The sequence below is a fragment of the Tenrec ecaudatus genome, chromosome 18 (assembly GCF_050624435.1).
Source record: "Tenrec ecaudatus isolate mTenEca1 chromosome 18, mTenEca1.hap1, whole genome shotgun sequence".
Lineage (NCBI taxonomy): Eukaryota > Metazoa > Chordata > Mammalia > Afrosoricida > Tenrecidae > Tenrec > Tenrec ecaudatus.
This window is the reverse complement of record NC_134547.1, coordinates 15,366,549-15,388,733: the sequence shown is the minus strand read 5'-3', so window position 1 is coordinate 15,388,733 and position 22,185 is coordinate 15,366,549. Positions and strand designations below refer to the sequence as shown.

At 54.3% G+C, this 22,185-nt stretch overlaps 1 protein-coding gene across 2 annotated transcripts; it reads right to left on the bottom strand.

Moving 5' to 3' along the window:
* Positions 1 to 1,299: 1,299 nt before the first annotated feature.
* Positions 1,300 to 21,281, bottom strand: PLAUR (plasminogen activator, urokinase receptor). Of its 2 annotated transcripts, XM_075536757.1 has the most exons (8): positions 21,114 to 21,272; positions 20,697 to 20,859; positions 17,984 to 18,094; positions 15,291 to 15,434; positions 6,974 to 7,126; positions 5,793 to 5,927; positions 2,569 to 2,715; positions 1,300 to 1,853 (listed from the first exon to the last, which is right to left on the bottom strand). In XM_075536757.1, the coding sequence occupies exons 2-8, from the start codon at positions 20,758 to 20,760 to the stop codon at positions 1,600 to 1,602; spliced, it is 1,008 nt and encodes a 335-aa protein (XP_075392872.1). In that variant the 5' UTR covers positions 20,761 to 20,859; positions 21,114 to 21,272; the 3' UTR covers positions 1,300 to 1,599. The 2 variants fall into 2 exon arrangements, with proteins under 2 accessions (XP_075392872.1, XP_075392874.1); XM_075536759.1 differs by lacking the exon at positions 15,291 to 15,434 and having other exon boundaries at positions 21,114 to 21,281.
* Positions 21,282 to 22,185: the final 904 nt, after the last annotated feature.

The following is a 22,185-nucleotide window of genomic DNA, read 5'->3' as shown; positions in this document are numbered from 1 at the left end:
AGCCACAGTGTTCAAGTCCCAAACCCAACTCAGTGCCGTTGAGCCGGTGCCCCCGCATCGCGACCCTGTGGGGAGTAGAAAGCCCTGTTTTGACTCTTCTTCCTCGGGTTGACCTGTGGATCGCATGATATATGGATGAAGTGGTGACATAACTGTTAACAAGAAAGAAGGCCCTGTTTATTTCCCCCCAAGGAGCATCGGATGGCTTTGAACCAACCACTTGACCTTGCAGTTAGCAGCCCAATGCGTAACCACCATGCCACTGGGGCTCCTCTACAGGGGTGCACAGGCCACAATGGCAGGTGACACTCTGAGATTTGAGGATGTGCTAAAAGGAGATGCTCTCCGTCGTCTGTCCCCAGATACCATGGGAGATACCTGACCTTGGCCTCATCAGCTACAGAACCTCATGTAATCATGTCTCTCTGGCTTGCCCCAGGAAACCGTGGGATGCATGAATTCTATCCCTTTTGTTCCCCACCCAAATGTGTCACTGAAATCCTACTTCTTTTACCACATCCCTACTAAGACATCCTGAGACACCAGCCTTTACCCGCCTCTGTCCCAAAGCATTGTGGGAAGTGTAGTCCTGTGCTTATTTCCCACTGCAGTGCCTCAGGGGACTTCTGGCCATCCGTGGACTCTCCCATCACTAGGGGGCCCTCCTTCTCACCCAGCGCCCCATGGGACCTGCAGGCATGGCTTCTCAGAACTACAATGTCATCATGACCATTGGCGCTTGGGAGAGAAGAGACTGGAAGATTAGCTTGTGTGGGTGAGTTGGAAGGTTGTCTTAGGGAATCCAGAAATAGATGTGGAGATGTTTTGGGGGGAAACCCTGATGGAACTGCCTTGGGGGGGGGGGTGTCCCAAATGCCTAAGCCCTAAAAAATACTATCAACCAACCAACCAGCAAGTTGTTGCCAAAGTGAATCTGAGCTATGACAAACCCCATGGGTAACAGAGTAGAGGGCTTTGTGGCTGGTTTTTTGGACGGAGATCACCAGGCCTTTCTTCCGAGATGCTTCTGGGCAGGCTCGAACCTCCAAACTTTTCTTTTTTTTAATTAAGAGATCATTTTATTGGGAGCTCTTACAGCTCTTGTAATAATCCATATCCAACTTTTTGGTCCGTAAATAAGCACTCGGCCGTTGGTGCCACGCAGGCCACTCCTGGGTCCTACCCACATGAATTCTAATGATAGGGTGCACCCTCCCCACCCCACCCTCCCCAAGTGCCCCCTCCCCACCCCACCCTCCCCAAGTCAGGCGCTATGGAGCAAGGCACATCTGGCCACACTCCCTGGTACAAACATTTTATTAAGTATAAAATATTAAATAATCAAATATTAATCACTAATAACAGCAACAACAGTGGCCGCAGAGATACAAATAGTAATGACGAGGGCCCTCCTCTCTCCAGCTTGTCCCCTCTGGTTCTCGTAACAACTCAATGTGAGGTAGGCGTTTCTGACCTCTGGGGAAACAGGCCCAGAGAGGGCAGCACACTGGCCCAAGGTCACACAGCAAGTCTGCTGGACTGAGAGCGTAAGGGGTTCCCTGGAGCCAGCCAGGGCAGGTGAGAGGTGCACTTCTGGCCTCAGGTCCAGAGGACAATGCCACCCCACAGTCTTGCAGTCAGCAGCAGGGTGACGGTGAAGCTGAGGGGAGTAGGGCCAGGCCGGGGGGCGCTCCCCCTGCGGGGCTGGGTATCCCGGGCTGGGTGGTTACAGCCGTTTTCCGAACAGCAGGAGACGTTGAGATAGGTCAATCTGAAGGCCTCGGCTGTGTGGAGACCTTGGCACCAGGAGGGGGTAGCACAGCCTCTCACGATATAGTCCGGGGTCCCCAGCGCTGAGGGAAGAGAAGATGATGAGAGAGACTCAGGATGCCCCTTGGCCCCTCAGGGAGCCTCAGGGATCCCTCCTCTCAGAGAAGCCCTGTCTTTGAAGCTGGGCGTGGAATTCTGAGCTGGCTACGTAGTAGCACTGGTGGTAGAGGCCGTCCCCGCCACCCCTGGAGGAAGCAGTAGTTCTCAAAACGGAGATCCTTAACAATCCTAAGACATGGTGGGTCCTTCTCATTCTCTCACAAGGGACGTTGCCCAGAAATGGGACAAAGCAAACAACTTCCTGCCAAGGAGTCAATTCTGACGCCTAGTGACTCTATAGGACAGAGTCAAACTGCCCTGTAGGTTTCTGAGGCTGTAACTCTGTACAGGGAGTAGATAGTCTCATCTTTCTCCCTCTGGGGAACTGATGGTTTCGAACTGCTGACCTTGTAGTTAGCAGCCCAATGTATAACCCATTAGACCACCTGGGCTTCACAGGACTTTGCAGAATGCAAGCCCATGGAGTCCATAGGAAGTCCCACCCACCTACAGGAAATACTCCCCAAAAGTCCACATTTCTTGCGCCAAATGTCTATTTCCTAATGGACAATCCCTAATGCCTTTTGGCCATTTCCACCCCAGTAACTTTCCCACAGGAAGATCCACCCCAATTAAGCCTAGTCTAATCGGAAGTCCACCTCTAGAAGAATTCCCCTTTCCCATCTCCAAGGGCATTACCATGAAAGCCCGTAGCTTCCAGACATTGAGTCATGGGACCTCGGCAGGTGACGAGGGAGGTTTCTTCCGAAGAACACCCATGGGTGCTGTTTCCCTCGCAGCTGTAACACTGGAAGTCATTCTGGGGCAAGTTCTGAAGCTCGAGGACTTAAAGGAAGGCAAGAGACACAAAGACCGCACAATGAGTCTGGAGAACTCGGAATCATAAGAGCCCCGGGTTCCCTGGTTGCATAGACACTGGTGGAACCTTCAAGACTGTGGGCCTCAGTTACCCTTCAGGTCAGGAATGGAACTCCGACCTTTGGTTCCATTTTCAGCCCAACAATGGACAGGTCTCCAAGGGCCACAGTAGCACTTGGGGAGTGGGGTGGGATGCACATCTTAGAGCCATCAGCCCTTTGAGATTAAGGGGACAGAATTCCCCAAAGACATGGCTCAGGAGGGATTAGGAAGGAAGAGGAGGAGGAGGGAGGCAGGAGACCCAGGGAGGAGGTGGGGTGAGTCGTGTTTCAGAGAGAGGGTCTGTGGGTGTGGACTGCCGGAGGTCAAACGAACAATCTGTCCTGTGAACCTTCTTCACTGACGTGGTGAGCATAAGACACACACTAGCACGGACCACAACCCCCATCCCACCCCCAGAGCCCTGCCATTCTGAGCCTGAGAGGCCCCAGAGCCATCTTGTGGCCAGTCCTTGGAATGGCGATCGATTCTGGAGCGGTTCTCTAGACTTTGTGGGGGGTCCTGATGGCGCCGGTTGCTCATGGAAAGGTCCAGCAGTTCAACCCCACAAGCCGCCCCGTAGGTGGGAGAAAGCTGGGGTCAGCAGTGCACGTCTGTGAAGATCTCAGTCTTAAAACGACGGGGCAGTTTCTACTCTGTGCTGTTGGGTGGTGATGCTTTGGAATTGAGTCCATGGCTATAGGTTTGATTTGGGTTGTTTTTCTCTGCCTACCCCCCCCCCCCAGGACCTCATGCCGTTATACTTTCATACAGTTCCTCATGTGGTGGGGACCCCCCCACCCCAACCATACAAATTATTTTCGTTGCTACTTCTTCCCTGTTGTTTTGCTACTGTGATGAATCGGGGGACCCCTGTGAAAGGGTTGTTTGACTCCCCCCCATGGGGTCATGACCCACAGGTTGAGAACCGCTGCCCTAGGACTTAGGAGAGACATCCAATACCTCCAGACTCCACGTGGCCCTCCACCTGAGCGGGTGAGATGCCAGGCACTGGGTCTGTGGTCTTGTGGGGTACAGCAGGCCCTGTCCTCACGGCGCTTACTGCCGGGGGTTGGGGGGGGCTACCTTGTGCCCAGCCAGCCTCGCCCACGCCGCCCTACATCCAACACCAGGACAGCTTCTGCCCGGCTCACGATCGCTCGCATGTTGGCGTTCATCTTCTGGAACTCTGCCGCGTTCTGCCGCAATCCATCGTGTAGCTTTTCAACTGGCTGCACTTCTGGAACCGCCAATCGCCAGACCTTTCTTCCTAGTCTTCGTCTGGAAGCTCTGCAGACACCGGCCCACCTCCAGCAGCCCTGCTGTTAACGCGAGATTCCAGGGGCTCTCGCATCGTTTCCACAGCATGGCAACACACAAGCCGCCAAGACGATTAAGTGGACTGACGGACGGACGGATAGGTGGGAGGCATTGAAACGGTGTCGCATTGAAGAAAAGGCCAAGTTCCGTTCTCATGTCAGTGCTCAATAGCCACACGTGTCCACGGGGCAGTGGGCGGATCCGGAACAGATGCATCCCAGCAGAGAAGCCCACTGAGCATCGTTGGTTGAGAGCAGAGATTCCCACACTTCTTTGGCCTATGGCCCCCCCTTTAAAAAAAAAATAAAAGACCGGGCGTCGCCCCGGCAATGAAAACCTTTTGTACAATGTCCCTGTAATCCAGCACGAAGTGGGTGCATCTGCTTTTGCTTGTAGCCCCTAGTGCCCGCCCACCCCGACCAGGCGGGGCAGGACCACTCACTTTGGGAAAGACTGGTCTAGAGAAACAGGGTCATCAGGAAGCTCTATTGGAGGGGAGGGACAGGGAAGGTCCCCCCTGGGGAACAGAACATGAAAGCGAAGACCTGGTGGATGCGACCTAGTCAGCCAGGTAACCTCAGGAGGCAGGATGGAGTCTGACAGCGGGAGGGACGAAAGGAAACTCAGGAGGCAGACCTGGGTTTGGATCCCGCTCTAAGAGTAAGAGGGAGATGCCACGCAGGAGCGCGAGGCAGGCCAGTGATGGACCCGATCGGATGCATCTGCTATTGGCAGAGATCGCTTCTGCTGCTGGGTGGAACGTCCCTTCTAGAACGACAGACGTGGAAACCCAAGAAACCAGGAAGGAGAGAACAGCGGCCTTCGAGGGGAGAGGGGATGACGGCCTGGCCTTGGTGGAGGCCGCGGAGGTAGGGAACAGCGGCGGATTTCCAGAGAGATGGAGCAGGCAGGTCTTAGAAAAGGCTTGAACAAATTGAAACAAGAATAAGTTGTCCTTGAGGCAACGCCTACGCATCGCATCCCCCTCTCCCCCCTCCACATGTCAGAGTAGAACTCGTGCTCCAATGGCTGATTTGTTTTTTTTCCATTCTTGACTGTTTTTTTTAATGTCCCAATAGTTGGCATGGTCCCTTCCGTTGGGCAATCCACGCAGAGATCACTCAGGCCAGCTTGACGAAGCCTAGATCCTTGGCAGCACTGGCGGGTGGCACCATGTGGAGACCATGTGTCCGCATCAGACCGTGCTGGTGGGTGGGAGCACCCTGGGCAGGAATGGGAACCCTGGTCCGATTTTGGCAGGTAGCTCCCGGAGGGCCACTGGGGGCCCATCTTGTTTCCAGACTCTCTGTATAAGGCCAAAGGTGGCCTTCTGGGGTGCCTGTGGGCGCGCTGAACCCCCCAGACTTTCCCTTAGCAGCCAAGTGCATCATCATTGGAAACACCGGGATGCCCAACAATTGGCCCCCAACCCACTCCCATCAAGTCCACTCTGACTCCCAGAGACCCTCTTTCAAGACTGTAAACCTTGACCCATCAACAGACCGCTTCCTCTTTCTCCTATGGAGGTGTCGCTGGCTCCTGGAACAATGACATTCCTCTCTGAGGATGGGAATTTTCCAGAGACCTCCAGAGGAGAAAGGTTTTGTCTGACACTGCTGGGGCTGCTGGGGCAGGCCGCCTTCCTGCTCCCTTCCCCGGCCTCCCCTGGGCGCCCTGTCCCTTACCTGGACCCCCATTGCATTTGGAGGTGTTACAGCATCGCAGGAAGTGGAACGTGTGGTTGTTGTGGAAACCAGTGGGGCCTGGGCAGCCAGGGAGAAAGCCACAGCCCCGGATGTGGCGCTCATCCCCGAAACTCTCTGTAGCGGGCAGAGGAGAGAGGTCAGGGGAGGGTGCAGGTCTGAGGTCAGATCTGTTCTCTCCACTAGCCATTCATTCATTCTCTGCCCTCCTTTCCCTTTGGGGGAAGCCACGAGACGGCATTTTCCAGCCTCTCTGGTCTTAAGACTAAGTTCTACTCAATGTGATTTAGTAAGGGTGCTTTGTGGACTTTCTAGAAAGGAGATCTCTTATTACAAAGCTGTGAGTTTTTTAGAAAAACCCTTCTATGTCCCTTTTCTTCTTCCTGGACTGTGGACCTGAGATTCGGAGTCCAGCAGCCATATTGGACCATAAAGCAATCTTAAAAATTCTATCAAGTATAAAGACACCATTTTGAAAATGACGATAGCAACATATGTACAAGTGTGCTTGATATAATGGTTTTATGGATGGTTTTAACATCTCTAAGAGCCCCCAATAAAATGATTTTTTTAATTGAAATAACTTTAGAACAGGTGAAAAGGGAGACCACGTGGTAAGGTATTGCGTTTTAACCCAGCTACATCTGTCATGCCAACTTTACAACACTCTCTGTGTAATAGAAATAGGAAGGCTATTCACACCCGTGGACTAGGTCAGAGGGGCTTCACCAGAGGCTTAGTCCCCGTGGGGACCCTGTAAATGGACTTGGGGCTTCCGCTGTCATCCACAGCCTTCTGCAAACCAGGTGCTCTGAGACAATTCCCTCCATGGGATCTGGATTTTATGATTTACGATCCTTGGATCGTACAGGTGGTGTGCTTCTTCCCAGTAAATTTAGCTGGGACTGCACTTCGGTGGCTGTCTGTTGAAGACGAGTCTCTTCTTTCTGACAGCCGGGCACCCTCTGGTTTCTCCATCACACTTGGCTATCAAAACTGGAAGGTGTTTCTGTTCCGGCTACCATAGAACTAGCCTAGCAGCCCTGGGCTTCCTGGGGGTGAAACGCCTAGCCTTGCTGACCACTGCTATTTGAAGGTTGCCCAGTGCAGCCTCAGGGAGGAGCGCGGTCAGGGAGAGGAGGTGCTGGTGGGCTGGGGCTCACCTTCCAAGTCCTGGTGGGTCACCACCTCCAAGCACTGCTCTCCAGGGTTGCGGCATTGCAGGCTCTGTTCCCGGCCCCTCTCACAGCTCAAGTCGGAGGAGGCACAAGACACACATTCGAGGTAACGGCTTCGGGGGAAGAAGGTGCCCCGCTCTGGTTGAAGAGAGGCAGGAGGTGAGACTCTAGGTGAGGAATCCTGAGATGCAGTTCCCTCCAGGACTCCTCTTGGCACCGATCCCTCCTCACCCAGCCCTTCAGCCCAGTGCCCAGCCCTGCCCATCCTGCCTCTTCAGACCCGCTCCTGGTTTCCAGTGTTGCCCCTGCCCTCCGCTCCCCCAGACTGCACCCCACACAGCTCCAGCAGGCTGTTTCTAACCCAGATCTGACCTGGCCTTTCCTCTGCACAAAGCCGGCTCATGGTTCCCATTGCGTTCCATCCCAAGCTCCTCCATCCATGTAGCATTCAAGGCCTATCACAGGCCGGGGTCCTGGCCACCTGTCGACTCTCACTAACATCCCTTCAGCCCCCCACCCCCCCCAAGTCCACCAGGACAGCAAACCCACTGGCTCCTGCCTCGTGGCAATGCCGTCTGTCTGTCAGAGCAGAACTTTCCCACAGGCTTGTCTCAGGGTGTGATCTTTGTGGAGGGAGCCTGGTGGCGTAGTGAGTTTCCCGTTGGGCTGCTGACTGCAAGGCCCAAGGTTCGAACCTACCAGCCGCTCATCGGGAGAAAGACAAGGCTTTCTACTCCCCTGAAGAGCTGGGTCACCGGGAGTTGGCATGGACTCCACGTCAGTGAGATTATCATTGTTGTTATACACCCAGTAAAGGTTTCCAGTCTCGGGAACCCCAAGGTGCAGTTAGTTCTACCCTGTTCTATAGGGTGGCTGCAGGTCAGACTCGACGTGACGGCAGTGAGTGTGAATCTTTAGGGGACCAGATTGCAGGACTTTCTTTCACAGTGCCATGGGATGGGCTCAAACCGCCCACCTTGGGGTGAATCACAGAGCGCCAATTCTGTGTCACCCAGCACCTCTGACTCGCCGCAGTCCCTGAATAGACGTGCTGACTGTGTCCATATCTCTGTCCTTGCCCTTGCCCTTGCTGGGAACGCCGTTCCCTTAAAGGCTGCTCAGGCTTCCAGGTGTCATTTCCAAGGTTCCCTCCTCCACAAAGCCCTCCCAGACTTTGCAGGCTGAATCAGGATTTCTCCTCTGAGCTCCCACCGCGCCCTTGACCTCCCCAACCCAGCTCAGCTCACGCTCGGTCTTCCGGTTCTCCCGTGACAGAGCGGCTTCTCCCGCTGGGTTGTGAATCCTGAGAAGCCAGAACCAGGGCTGAACACACGAAGGACACACGTGTGAAATCCTTCCATTGCCCCCGAGGTAGCCAGTCTCCAAGAAGGCCCTCAGCGATCCCTGCCTCCCGGTATCCATGGTCTTGCACAGTGCCTTCCCAGAAGGACCAGGACTGACCCCTGTGACCAACAGGAGACTGCAGACGTGACTTGTGAGTGCACACTGTGACCAGGGCATAGAAGCCATTGCGACAATGGCTTGACTCTCCTGTGGAACCCGGACCTGGGGGAAAGCTGGCTGGCCCATTAGAGGACCCCAAAGCAGTCCCATGGCAGACCTAGGCACCAGGACCCGATGCTTTGGTCCAAGCCATGGGAGTGAATGAACCATGAGAGGGGAGCTACCTTGGGAACCTTAAGGTGTCCCCACCCCAGGCTGCCATCTTGCCTGTAACCTCACGAAAGATCCACGTAGCCAAAACCACCCAGCTAAGCCTCTTCCGGCTTCTTGACCTTGGGAAACCATTGGGAAAGGACACATGTGTGTTTTCCTTGGACCTGCTGGGGACATGCTGTAATGCAGTCACGGGTTGAGAAAGACACATGACTTCATTGTCTGAGAGATCAAAGGCTCACTTTGTTGATCCCGGATCACGTGGTCGCTCACCGGATCAGTTACTTTTCCCTGTAAAGACTTTCCCTCTGAGCTGGGCTCTGCACGCACCGCTCCCCATGCCTGGCACAGGGCACCTCCTTCCTGACTTCAGATATCCAAGTTGAATTGGGGCCAAGTGTTAGAGAGAAGCCAGAGGGCTGCCTCTGCCAAGGTTCTCAATTAGCATGCCAGGAGCCATAATTAGGTGAATCATTTCCATCCAATGCTTAATTCTCCCTTCAAAGGAAGAGAGAAGGCCAATCCCCCGATCTTCTCATGCGAAAACAGGAATTGCGAATGCGGTCCCAAATGGCCAACTCACAACTCACAGGGCAAGTGAGCCTTCGGGTTCGGCCGTAGGGCCCCACCCCCTTGATTTCTCATGGTATATCCTCAGCTCCCGGGAGGGTGTGTATTTTCTGACATGACCCCAATACGGTGGCCACGGATCCAGTCCAAATCCCCTGAGCTTCCGACCTCTACATCCACCTGTCTACAGGATGTCCCCAGGCTGTCTCTCGTGTATCTACATGATATAAATTATAGATAGATAGATAGATAGATAGATAGATATCTACATGCCCCCAATGAAAATCTTCATTTTCTCCTTCTCCTGAGTTCCACATCCCGCAATCCCAGGGCAGGTCTCCTTGAGCTTCACTGCTCAATGCATCCATCTGGAAACTTCGATTGACCTGCCTGTGTTCTAGCTCTTGCATCTTCTTGTTCTGCTGTGTCTAACCTGCTCTTGGGCATGCCTACTGAGTTCTGTTCCACTCCCTCGATGAGTTGGAACCGAGTCAAAGGCACCTGATCACCACCACCAAACCCATCAGCCACTCAGAGAGAGCGAGAGAGAAAGAGAGAGAGAGAAAACAAACAAAGAAGATGTTGTCTGTGCCCATAAAGATTTACAGCTAGGGAAATTAGTTCTACTCTCTCCTCCAGGATTGTTATAAGTCAGAACCTACTGGTCAGTGGAATTGGGGTTTTTTTTTTTGGGTTGTGTTGTTATCAAGTTCTTAATGTCAACATTGTTTTTATATTTCCTGCTTGGCTATCTTAATAACCGGACTCTAGATAATTTGTCCGTCCCTCTCTAACCTGAAACATATTGATCACAAAGCTCCCTGTTTGAGGACGCCAGGATCTGCCAAGTCTCTTCCGATTGCTCATTTTTCTCTCTTGGTTTCGTGTCAGTTGGTCCTTTTAAATTTCCTTCAGCATACCCTGTATGTTTGTATCAGATGCCATCTTCCCCAGAGAGGGTTGAGGTTTCTTCCTGTTCAAAGCTGACTCTCAAAACAAACAAACACCTCACTGCCTTCGAGTTGATCCTGGTTCATCTAGTAGACTCAGACTCATGGTCACTCTGTAGGATAGGGTGGAATTGCCCCTGTGGGTTTCCGAGACTGTAATTCTTTATCTGAATAGAAAGCCTCATCTTTCTCCCTCGGAGCAGCTGCTGGTTTCAAACGGCTGACCTTGAGGTTGGGAGTTGAATGAATAACCAACTACTCCCCCAGTGCTCCTAAAGGGTGGACTAGGTAGGCTTTTTAAAGGATCCCTGGTGGTACAACCACTAAGCACTCAGCTGCTAAGGGAAAAGGTTCGTGGTTGCAACCCACCCAGTAGCTCTGGCCACCGGCTGCTGTCAATACGATAACCAAGACAACCCCATGGGGAAGTTCTCCTCTGTCACACAGGCTCGTGATGAGATGGAATCGACTCAATGGAAACACAATGAAACAACAACAACAACAAAGAAAACAAGTCACTGCCATTGAGTCGATTCTGGCCCCCGGAGATCTGATGGCACAGAGAACTGTCCCTTTGGGTTTCTGAGACTTTAGGAGAACAGACAGGCTCATCTTTCTCCTGTGGAGAAACTGGTGGATTCGAGCTACTGACTTTGTGGTTAGCAGCCCAGCCCAGTGGTTAGTCCACTTCTCCACCAGGGCTCCTTGATGGCCCACAATGGCACAGCTTGGGTTGGGGGTGGTTCTACTTCCATCTTGACTTTCATCCCAGGCTGTGATCTCAGAGAGGCCTGAGGTGGTTACTGGGCTCTCTCCAGTTGGGTGACCTGTCTTCCCAGCACCAGGGGTCTGCTACAATCCCTGCTCTGTTCTGTAGCTTCCCAGTGACTGCCTTCTCGGCGTCTCCTCCTGCCCACGTGCCAATGACTTGAGGGGTCTTATTCTCCTAGGGCACCCCACCCATTCTAGCATTTTACTCTCAGTGCCCAGACACTCTTAAACAAAACAAAACAAACAAACAAAGAGCACGCACTCCCTTCCGGTCAATCCTGCCCCATCCTGACCCCCAAGGACAGAGCAGAATATCCATGTGAGTTTCCGAGACCGGGAATCTTTGTGAGAGTGGAAAGCCTCGGCTTTCTCACTTGGAAACACTGTCCCCTTTGAACGGCTGACCCGGCAAGGGGAAACACAAGGCCACCAGATACCCTGGCAATCCCAGTCGCCAACTCCTGCCTCATCCAGTGACGGACTTTCTATGTCCCCAACATCTCTCCCTCCCACTGCGGCGGGTTGGAAAGCGTACTTGGTGGTGGGGTGGGGGTTGGGGGGAGGGCAGATTGACTGTGGGACTCCACTTCTGGGGGCTGCCCTTCATTTAAAACGCCCATGGCTCCTCCAGTCCCTGCCTGCGTCAGGTGCTCTCCAGGAACTTCAAACAGTTGTTGACCTTTTCTAATTTGGTAATTATAGTTTTTACAGTTGTTATTTGCAGGAGGGTTAGTCTGACATAGGCAGCTCCATCGTCAACTAGAAGGAGACGCCCACCCCCCACGTGGCTCATCTACTTGCCAAATAGCTTAGATCCAACTGCCCCCTCCCCTCTGCAGAGCTGACCTGTTGTCAGTCCACCGACACGCTATTTTGTTTAGACAACGGCACCCACCTCCAGGCTGGCCTCCCCTTCCTCACCCTGGCTTTCTCCGTCTTTCACTGTAAGATCAGAATAATAATTTTTATTTTAAAAAATCTGAATGTGAGACTTCCCTGCTGAGAATTTTTCCAGGACTCCTTGCCCATTGGCCCCAAGATGAAGTCTATAATCTTTGCCACGGCCTAGTCCGGGCGTCCTCAAACCACAGCCTGCAGGCCACATGCGGCCCGCCGAGGACATTTATCCGGCCCGGCGGCTGTTTTTGCCCTGTTTGTTTTTTAACTTCAAAATAATATATGTGCTGTGTGCATAGGAATTTGTTCATAGTTTTTTTTTTAACTATAGTCCAACCCTCCAACGGGTCTGAGGGACAGTGAACTGGCCCCCTGTTTAAAAAATTTGAGGACTCCTGGCCTAGAAGACCCTGTTAGGGTCCTGCCAATTTCACTAGCTGTGTCTTTCCTCATTTCTCCCTGCCACCAGCCAGACACACTTATATGCACCTCTGGGGCTCTGTATCTGTTGTCCTTCTCTCTCTAAAAATCCCTTTATTGGGGCCCTGGTGATGTCATACTTACCCACTGAGCTGCTTACTACAGGCTCAGCAGTTCCAAAAGGCTTTCTACTCCCGTAAACAATTATAGTTTCAGAAACCCACGGGGTGGGGAGGGGTGGGGTGGGGGGTGGGCAGGTTGCTATGAGTTAGCAGGGAGCTTCCCAACCATAATAAGAAATCCAATACATTCTTTAAATAAATAAGTACATAAGAAAGAGGGCTGATGTAGGCTTATCAGCTCTTGAGTTGACAGCCCCTGCCTGACTCCCTGACGGACCAGACCCCTGACAACTCACCCCCAGAGCCCCCAAGTCCCATCAGCCAAAGGGGCCACGTCAGGCCCAGCCAAGGGCCTCTAAGAGTCCTTCCTGATTGGTCAGCGCCTGATGGAACCAGTGTCGGTAAATATTGTAAACATCACCATTGATGAGGAGCTGTACCGAGTCCCAAGTCTTAACTCTTTTCCTTAATCAGGTTTAACTGATGGGGGAAGCCATCATCCAATGCCTTAAACATTAACAGCTGACCTGGTCTTGATCAGGGGATTGACATCTGGGGTCAGGATGTCGGGGATCAGGCAGAATCAGGAAGCTGAGAAGCGGGAACAACCCGTTCAGACACTGGTGCCCTGCTGGGCCTGACATCATTGTGACCGGATCCACCTCAGCCAATTTCCTTCCTCAGCAGGGCCAGGAGGACATAGCTATGCTCAGTCATGTGAGCTGGGTCCAGTCCCGGACCATGCTTCCTCTTTGTTGGGGAATTGAAGGGCATTTGACTGTCTTGAATTTTTTTGGGGAAGGCCCCGGTGGCACCGGTAGGTAGCAGGTCACCACTGACTCGCTGGATAGCTGGAGATTCGAGCGCCCCCAGAGCAGACGTGCCTTGGGAGACAGCTCTGGGTGATCGGCTCCTGAACGGTCACAGCTTTGAAAACCCAGTGAAACACACAGGGCCGCCAGCGGCCAGAAGTGACAGCAACTAGCAATACCGGCTGAGAACAAGAAGCCCAACAAGCCAAGTCTGGATGCTTCTCCACCTGCTTCCAGATGCCGCGAAACCAAACCAAACTCACTGCCGTCCCATGAATGCGGACTCGTGGTGACTCCCTGTGGGTCTGTCTGAGGCCCTGTGCGTTCTGACACTGTAACTGGTGGCGCTTGGCGTAGAAAGCCCGGGCTTTCTCCCGAGGTGCTGCTGGCGGTTCCAAACGGTCCACCTGGAGGGAGGGTCGCGTACCCACGACACCAGGGCACCTTCGATTCTAGACTAGAGCCATGAAGCTCTATAAGAGCGTCTGCACGAGTTTCATCCCATCCTTTTTTTTAAAAAAACGGTGGTAAAAATGCTCGCGAGACATTTGACAGTCACCCATTTCCACATGTATAATTCAGTGACATTGGTGACATTCTGTGCACTGTGCAACCATGATCGCGCTCTGTTCCTGACTTATTCCGCCATCATTAACATCAGCCCAGTGCCCCTGAAACGATAGCTCTCTCATCCTCCCTCCTCCCTCCCAACCTTCCCATGCAAGTACTCGGCAGACCCAACCCTGCTTCCAGGATCCGAGGAGATCGGGGCACATGCAGGGTGGTATAGAAGTCGGTGCTCCCCCAGTCTTGATAAACACCCACTCACTGCCATCGAGTCGATGCTGACTCAGCGCGAGCCTATCGGACAGGGTAAGACCAGTCCTGTGAGCTTCTGAACTGCCCTGATAAGCACGGATAGGCTGTCCTTTCTATAGATCGGTTTATTTCGTATGCGTGGGATCATACGGCATTGGCCCTTTTGTCTTAGCATCTCTTTCACAGCTCAAGCCAAGAATCTATCCCAGCGGTTTTCCCAGTTGACCTCAGCCCATCTCATCCCCTCCGCTTTTGACCACTACTAAGAATTCTGGGCCCTTGCTTTTCTCGTGGCCGCTCACCATTGAATGCCTGGACCATCTGCTGTCCCCGTGGGACATGACAGATGCCAAGACATCCGTGGGTCACCCCATCGACCTCCCCCGTGGCTTTGTCTACCAGTCGCGGTTGCATCTTTTTGATAAATTCTCAAACCCAACCCAGTGCTGTCGGGGCAAATCCGACTCACAGGAACCCGAGAGGATAGAGCATGCAGCTACCTAGAGGGTTTCCAAGCCTGTGTGTGGCCCTTTCCAGAAGCAGCCCAAACATATCCTGCTCCCGAGAAGAGACTGGTGGATTTGAACCACTGACCTTCCTGTTTGCAGCCGAGTGCTTCATGCTTCATAGAAAACGCCCCACACCAAACTCACTGCCACCCAGTCAATTCTGAACTGCCCCTGGGAGTTTCTGAGGCTGTCAGTCTTTACGGGAACACAAAGCCTCATCTTTCTCCGGCTCAGCGGCTGGTGGTTTCAAACTGCTGACCTTGCGGTGAGCAGACCAGTTTGTCACCCACTCTGCCAGGTTCCTTTCTTACTGTCTACTTAAAACAACTATAAATAGAAACAGTTGCAGGATGGGCATGGGGTTAGCGATTGCGAATGAGTCAGGAGAAGAGTATGTAAGTGGCTGGGCTGACTGCGGATGGGTTTGGGGCTGTGTCTGGAATAGGATGGGTTGGAGTGGGCGTATTAGGGTAAAATGAAGTTGGGAATGGGCTTGGAGATTACATGGGAATGGGAATAAGGTTAGGGATAAAGAGCAGAATGAGTTGGAGATGAGATTGGCCTTGAGGTTGAGAATGGGCTGAGTTGGGGGTAGGTCTGAGCTAGAGGTGGGGCTGAGTAGGTATTAGGGCGGAGTGGACTTGAGTTGGGGGGTCAGTACTGGGGTCAAGCAGGCTGTAGGGTGGAATTGGGACAGGATGGGGATGACGAAACAATGCAGTAGGGTTGGGGAGGGGAAGGCGCGTCCTACTCACTCGAGCTGAGCCGGTTGCACAAGTCTGATTCACACACCGTCTCTGTGAGCGTGATTATCTGGGAACCTGTTCGGTAGCTCATGGATCTAGTGGTCTTCTCCGGGTGGGCACATCCTCTCACCACCACTTCCTGCTCTTCACCCCCTGTGAAGAACATGCATTGGTCACCTCCAACACACTGAGGGGCTATCCCTTGTGGAGTCCCTTCTCTTATTTGGGGACCACCCTGTCTTTTCCAGAATTCCCCAGCTCTCCTGGGAGCTTACACCCCGTCAGTGACAAGTGCCACCACCAGGACCTTCTGAATCCATCTGCTCCCCTCTAGCTTAGTGATCTTAGCAGGAATACACCACTAATAAAAACTCACTGCCATCGAGTCGATGTCGGCTCAGGATGGCCTTATAGTACGGTAGAACTGTCCCCTGGGGACTTCTGAGACTGTAACTCCACAGCCACGCTCTCAGGGGGTTTGGAACCGCTGACCTTGTGATTAGCAGCCCACTAAGCCACCAGCACCCCTGTGAAAGGGAAATACTTTAATCTTACTAAGGCGCCTTAACCAACCACTGGCTCAGGCCCTTCTTTATGACTCTCTCACAGTGACTGGGGAGATCATGCAAGTAAGGTGTAGGGAACCAGCTGGACTGGGGTTAAGTATCCACCGTGAAGCTGTGGTCCCCATCGATAGGAAGCTCTTCCGTGGTGTGCGTTGTACATCCTGAGCTCTGTGTGGTCATGAAGGAGCCCTGGGGAAGTCATGGGTTAAGGACCGACAGTCTCAGACACCCTTGGGAGCCACTCGACTGTGTCCGAGGGGGTGGTTCAGAGTCAGGAGAGACTCCTTGGGCAGGGAGCTTGGGTTTTTTTTTGAGATGTGGTAATGAGGCAGAATTAGGCTACTGCTATGTTAACGTAGCTGGATTAGGGTGGGACACACTTGGGTCTCCACCCTGGCTTGAGTCACATCTTTTCTAAGGGAGAGAAGAAGAGCAGAGAAAAAAATCCCAAACTCAAGGCCATGGAGTGAGTGGATGCCGACTCACGGAGAACCCATAGGGCAGGGTAAAACTGCCCCGGTGAGTTTCTGAGACCATACTCTTGACAGGAGTAGAAAACCCCTGTCTTGAGTTTTAGAGACTCTCTCTTTTCTTCCTTCTTCTTTTTTATTTAATTAATCAGATTACTGGGGGGGGGCGGTTCATGTAAATCTTATGACCATCCATCATTCAATTGTATTAAGCACACCTGTACATATATTACCATCATCATTTCTAAAACATTTTCTTTCTACTTGAGCCCTTGGTATCAGCTCCTCTTTTTTTCTGCCTCCCCCACCCCCACCCCCACCCACACACACAACCTGGTCAGTCTTTACAGGTGTAGAAAGCCCTGTCTTTCTCCCATAGGGTGGCTGGTGGCTTTGAAACATTGACCTTGCAGTTAGCGAGCCCAATGCATAACCCAGGACGCCAACAGGCTGAGCATTCTAGTATGTGATTATGTCACAGTATTTCTCTCCTGCTGCTGACAACCTGATCCTGCCCTTCCCTATCGAGCTCTCAGGAGCACATTCCCAGAAGAGGGGGCTTCAAAGGATGCATGGGAAAATCATGTATTCCCCCCCCCCATTCCATCTGCTCCGAGCACATATTGAACCCCTGTGATCTCTGGGTCCCGGGGCACAGGTCTCAGGTGAGGCGGCCGCGGGGTGCTGTTCCTAGGCCCTGCTGCCTGTGTTGCTCTCCCTTGTGCAGTGGAGATGGTTCCCACTCATGGCGACCCCCGTGCACAACAGAGTGGAACACTGCCCCGCCCGGCGCCCCCTCACAATTGTTAGATTTGAGCTTACTGTTGCACCTCCTGTGTCCGTCCATCTGGCTGTCATCACCTGCACTGACTTTACTTGGTGCGGTTATTTGTTGGGCTGCCAACTGCAAGGTGAGCAGTTCAAAACCACTAGCTGCTCCGAGGGAGAGAGCCTGGGCTTTCTACTCCCTTATAGAATTACAGCTGCACCCTCTCTTACAGGATCGGAATAGCAGTGACAGTGAGTTTGGGGTTTGATCTCTAGGTTAAGAGAAGCAGCGGCCAGGGGTGTCCTCCATGCCTGGACGCCTCCCCTACAGGAGATTGGAAGCCAAAATGACGCAGGGGCAGGCGCCAATTCAAGCTGGAGCCAGGTGATTGGTACACCTGCGAGGGCCCAAACTAGGTGGGGGGTGGGGGGTATTCAGCCAATGGGATCAACCAATACCTCCGACCACGCCTCCCTGCCCAAGGCCCCAAATATCCTGACCCTGGAGATATAGCCCCGACTTTGGGATTCCTTCCTGCCTTCTGCTGGGCTGGGCCCTGGTCTCTCCGGCCTCAGGCTACCACATGTGGCTGTTCAGGGACTGTAAACCAGCAAAGCCTTCCGCCTTTTATAAAAACTCACTTGGGTTGCAAACCTGGCTTGGGTGAATTCTTTCTTGCGCCTGGGAAGCCAGGAACCGAGGTGTTTCCCACGCAAGAAACCTAACAGATACACGTGCTAATCCCACGCCACCATTGGAGTCTGGGTTAGCATCCTCACCCCAGCCTGGGTGTTGGCTGATGATGAAATGCTTGCCCATCTCGTGGGTGCGCAATGGGAGTCCTTATGGGTTCTGTTGGTCACTCTTGTGCCTGCTGCCGGGGAAGTGGACTCTCACCTTCCCACGTGCTTATGGTCGTGGTCCTGCAGAGCCCATCGCCGGGGGCGCACTCGCTTGCTTGGCAGAGCCCACTCATCTCGCACTGCATGCACTGCAGGCCCCAGGAGACTGCAGACGGGAGCAGAGAGCAAGAAGCCAATGAGGCTGCTGAAGACCCGTGTTAGGGTGACCCCTTTCCACCCGCCGGCCCCAGTACCAGGACCAGACTGGTGGCCTCGGCCACTTAAGTTCGGGCTTGGAGTTTGGTTCCAAAGCCAGGTTCTACCCACCCTTCCATCCACCCCAACGTTCTATCTCCGCCCACGAACCCACCCCGGCCCTCCACCAGCTGCCCTTTGGTTTTGTCCGGGAAGGAGCATGCCTGAGCCCTGCCCTCGTCCTGCCCCAGCTGGCACACTGGGACGTTCTTTGGTACCCCTACCCTGTGAGACCCGGTTCGCACCCCAGAATCCCGGTTCTGTTGCTACTAGGCACCCTCAAGTGAATTCCAAACCAACTGCCCCTAACTGGACAGACTTAAACTGCCCCATTGGATTTTTCTGGATCAGCGGTTCTCAACCTTCCTCATGCCAAGACCCTTTCATACGGTTCATGTTGTGGTGACCAACCCCCAACCACAAAATTATTTTCGTTGCTACTTTATAACGGTCTTTTTGCTACCGTTATGAATCGGGTGACCCCTGTGAAAGGGTCATTTGTTCCCCCAAAGGGGTCGCGACCCACAGGTTGAGAACCACTGAATCTAGACTCTAGCGGAACCCCGGTAGAGGAGTGGTCACGTGTGAGGCTACAAACTTCAAGGTCAGCAGTTCGAAACCATCAGCAGCTCCACCGGGGTGGGGGCGGGGAACACAGCAGCTATCGGATCCCTTACAGAGTTACAGTCTCGGAAACCAACAGCGGCAGTTCTACCCTGTCTTATAGGGGTCGCTACATGGCAGGGAGTTTTATAAGGGTTTCTAGGCTACAGGGGGACGATGGCCTGGTCTCTTTCCCTTGGGGCGACTGGGTGCGTTAGAACCACCAACCTTTCTCGTCGCGACCAGACCCGCAAGCCCCCAAATTCTAGCCCCTGGCCTATGTTCCCTTTAACTATCAAATCAAACCCAATCCCCGCTGCCTTGGGGCTGACTCAATACCTCACAAACCTCGCTGACATGGGGTCAATCCGGACTCATAGCGACCCTGTAGGACGGGGTAGAACTGTCCCCCTGTGGGGCGTGTGGCTGTAAATCATCGTGGGGGCAGAAAGCCTCATCTTTTCTCCCGCGGAGCAGCTGGCGGATTCAAACTGCCGACCTTGTGGTTAGCAGCCCACCGCCCAACACGCTGCGCCACCAAGGCTCGGTTGGACTCCTAGTGACGCTCTACGAGAGAGTGGAACTATCCTATAGGGTTTCCCAGACTGTGGATCTTGTTGGAAGAAGACTGACCCATCTTTCTCCTGCCGAGGGGTTGGGGCCCTGGAAACATCCACCTTGCCGTTAGTTCGTAGCCCGACGCTTAATCCACGGCGCCACCTGGGCGAGCTCCCCACCTACCATCCCCCCCACCCAAAACAAAGCCGAACCCAGGCCAGAACTGCCTCTGTGGGTTCCCGAGGTTGCTTAGGGAGCCGAGGGTCACACCTGTCCTCCCGCGGAGGGGCCGGTGCGTTCAAACCAGGGACCTGGCGCCTCGCAGCCCCGCGTGTAACTCCCGCCGCTCCTGGGATTCCAAGCCCTGCCCCGCCCGGCATCCTGAAGTTGCTCCCAGGTCGCCACGCCTCCGCTGACGTCCCTTCCCGGAGCTCCCTGTCTGTCCACGTTACTCATCCTCGCCCCCTCCGCTGTTCGCCTCTCCACTGCGGCTCGGACAGTTTTCCGGGTTATTCATCTCCTCGCTTCCCGCCGCCCCACCACCACCCAGCCTCACCCTGACTCAATTCCTTCTCAATTTCCTTTCCTTTCTCAACTGCCCCCCTCCCCCCGCACATTTTCCGGGGGAAGCAGGTGCGAGGCTCAGGTTGGCTAAGGGGACCAGCTCCGCGTCCCGGTCCCCTGGCTCGGCTCGGCTTGTAAAATGGGGTGCGGCCCTCTGGGGTGATTTGTAGGGGGTGGTATCCGAGGAAGTGGGGAGCGCTGGGGGCCCCCTGGAGGGGCCTGAGCCCTGCTCTAACGGGGCCAGTTACTGCATCTCTCTGAGCCTCTGTGGAACGGAGTTACGCTCGGTCTTTTCCTGCCCGATTGGAAACCGTCAGGAAGCTGGCGTGACTTGGCGCGCTCCCTAAAGGGCCAGCCCCACTGCCCGGCTCCTGGCCACCCTAGAGGACAGAGTGGAAACCGCCCCATTGGGTTTCCGAGACTGTAGATCTTTAAGGAGCCCCAGGCCACGTCCTTGTCCTTCCGAGGAGCCTGTCTGTGAACGCTTAACCTTGGCGCCACTAGGGCACTTTCGCTACGGGGTGAAAGTCCTTAGAAGCCTGCGCTCAACCAACCCTGAATCGTTTCCCGAGCATCTACTGGGTGTCGAGCACTGCGCCAAGGGGTGGGGGGTGGGAGGAGCGGGTTGCAGACAGTACGAGGATTATTTCTAATCTGGGTGCTGGTTCTACCCCCCTCCACCCCTCAGACCGCAAGCATCCCCTCCCCATCAGACCCAGAGCGCTCCCCGCATCCCCACCCCCGGCCAACAGACCCGGCGCTGCGAGCCAGCTGCCGCCCAGCCCTACCTGGGACGCAGGTGAGTGCCAGCAGGAGCAGCAGCAGCGTCGGTGGCAGCTGGAGACAGCCCATGTCTGGCAAGTGCTTTCCGTGGCGCCCTCACTTGCTTCTTGGCGTGAACCCCAGGAAGGCGACACTTTTGTAGCCTCGAGGGCTCCTCCTCCCAGACGTCTTTTTGCGAAACTTCGAGTCAGCTCCAGATGCGTAGACACCTCCCCCGCCATCCCAGCCGTCCACCCCCACCCCCGGGAAAAAAATTCCCAAATTAAAAAAAGAACTTCCCTTCTCTGGGGCCATGCCAGGAGGGGAGGGATTTGGTCTGGGGGGGAAAGGGGAGCTGGTTCTGCCCTGACTCACGTCCCCAGACTACCACTTCATAACTCCTGCACCCTCCCTCCACTCTCACCCCGCCCCCCAACACACACCTCGTGAGCTGAAAAATGGGGACCGAAACTTCTCCCAACAGGGAATGTGACTAGAGCCTGATGATCCCCAGGCTCCGCCCCCAACCATGAGTCCGCTCCGACTCACAGCGACTGCAGGACGGAGTGGAACCGCAGGCCCCTGCGGGTCTCAGAGGCTGTCCATTTTCAGCGGAGCCGACGGCTTCTTCTTGCCCCCCCCCCCCCCAGCAGCCGCGGGCGCGGGACTGGGCGGGTGGGGTTAAACCACCGCCCTGTGGTCAGTGAGACAATGCGTAACATGCCATCGGGGCGTGCTTCAACACTGGGAGGAGTGATGGGGTGGGGTGGTGAGGGGACGGACAAATTTTTGTCTTTGTAGCACGGGGGGGGGCGTGGGGTGGGGGGAGCAGGCGTGTGACGGCGAACCTATCCCTCCGCAGGCAGCCACAAGTGGACCGCTGGAGCCGAGGGACGCGGCAGGGAAAGGGCTCCCTCCTTTGGGTTGGATGATGGGGCGGGCACTTCCTATTGGGGCACGGGAGATGAGAGCCACCCCCAGAGGGAGCGAGGGCAAAGAGACTTGATGGGAGGCACAGAGAGCGCAGGATGTCCCGAGGGCCGATTTCAATCAACCGCCTAGGACAATTTAAATCAGAGGCCAACAGGCATCAGATCCTTAGGAGCGATTCTGAACTCCCAATTCGGCAAATCCAAGACTCTCTTTGCTGGACCCTGGCCTGCTTACTTTGGGGTCCATCCCTATGCAAGACCCAGCAGCGGACAGAGCATGACCAGGTTCAGGATTGGACCTGAGAGATAGGACCAGACCAGGGATTGGTCCGTTGTAACCTAGAGACACAGGCCAGCCAAGGAAAATCCCCTAGAGCCAGGACCTTCAGCGGCCACTCAGTCCAGCTTCCCACCTGCTGCATGGTGTGTGTGTAGGTGTGGGGGTGCCTGGGAGGCGGGAGCTCTGCTAGCTTTGGTCGTCTGTGAGTCCCAGAGCCTGTGGACACATCAGAACAGTTGTGACACTAGTAGGGGCCAGTTCGCGGAAACTGAGGGCAGCCAGGAACCCTGAAGATTCCCACAG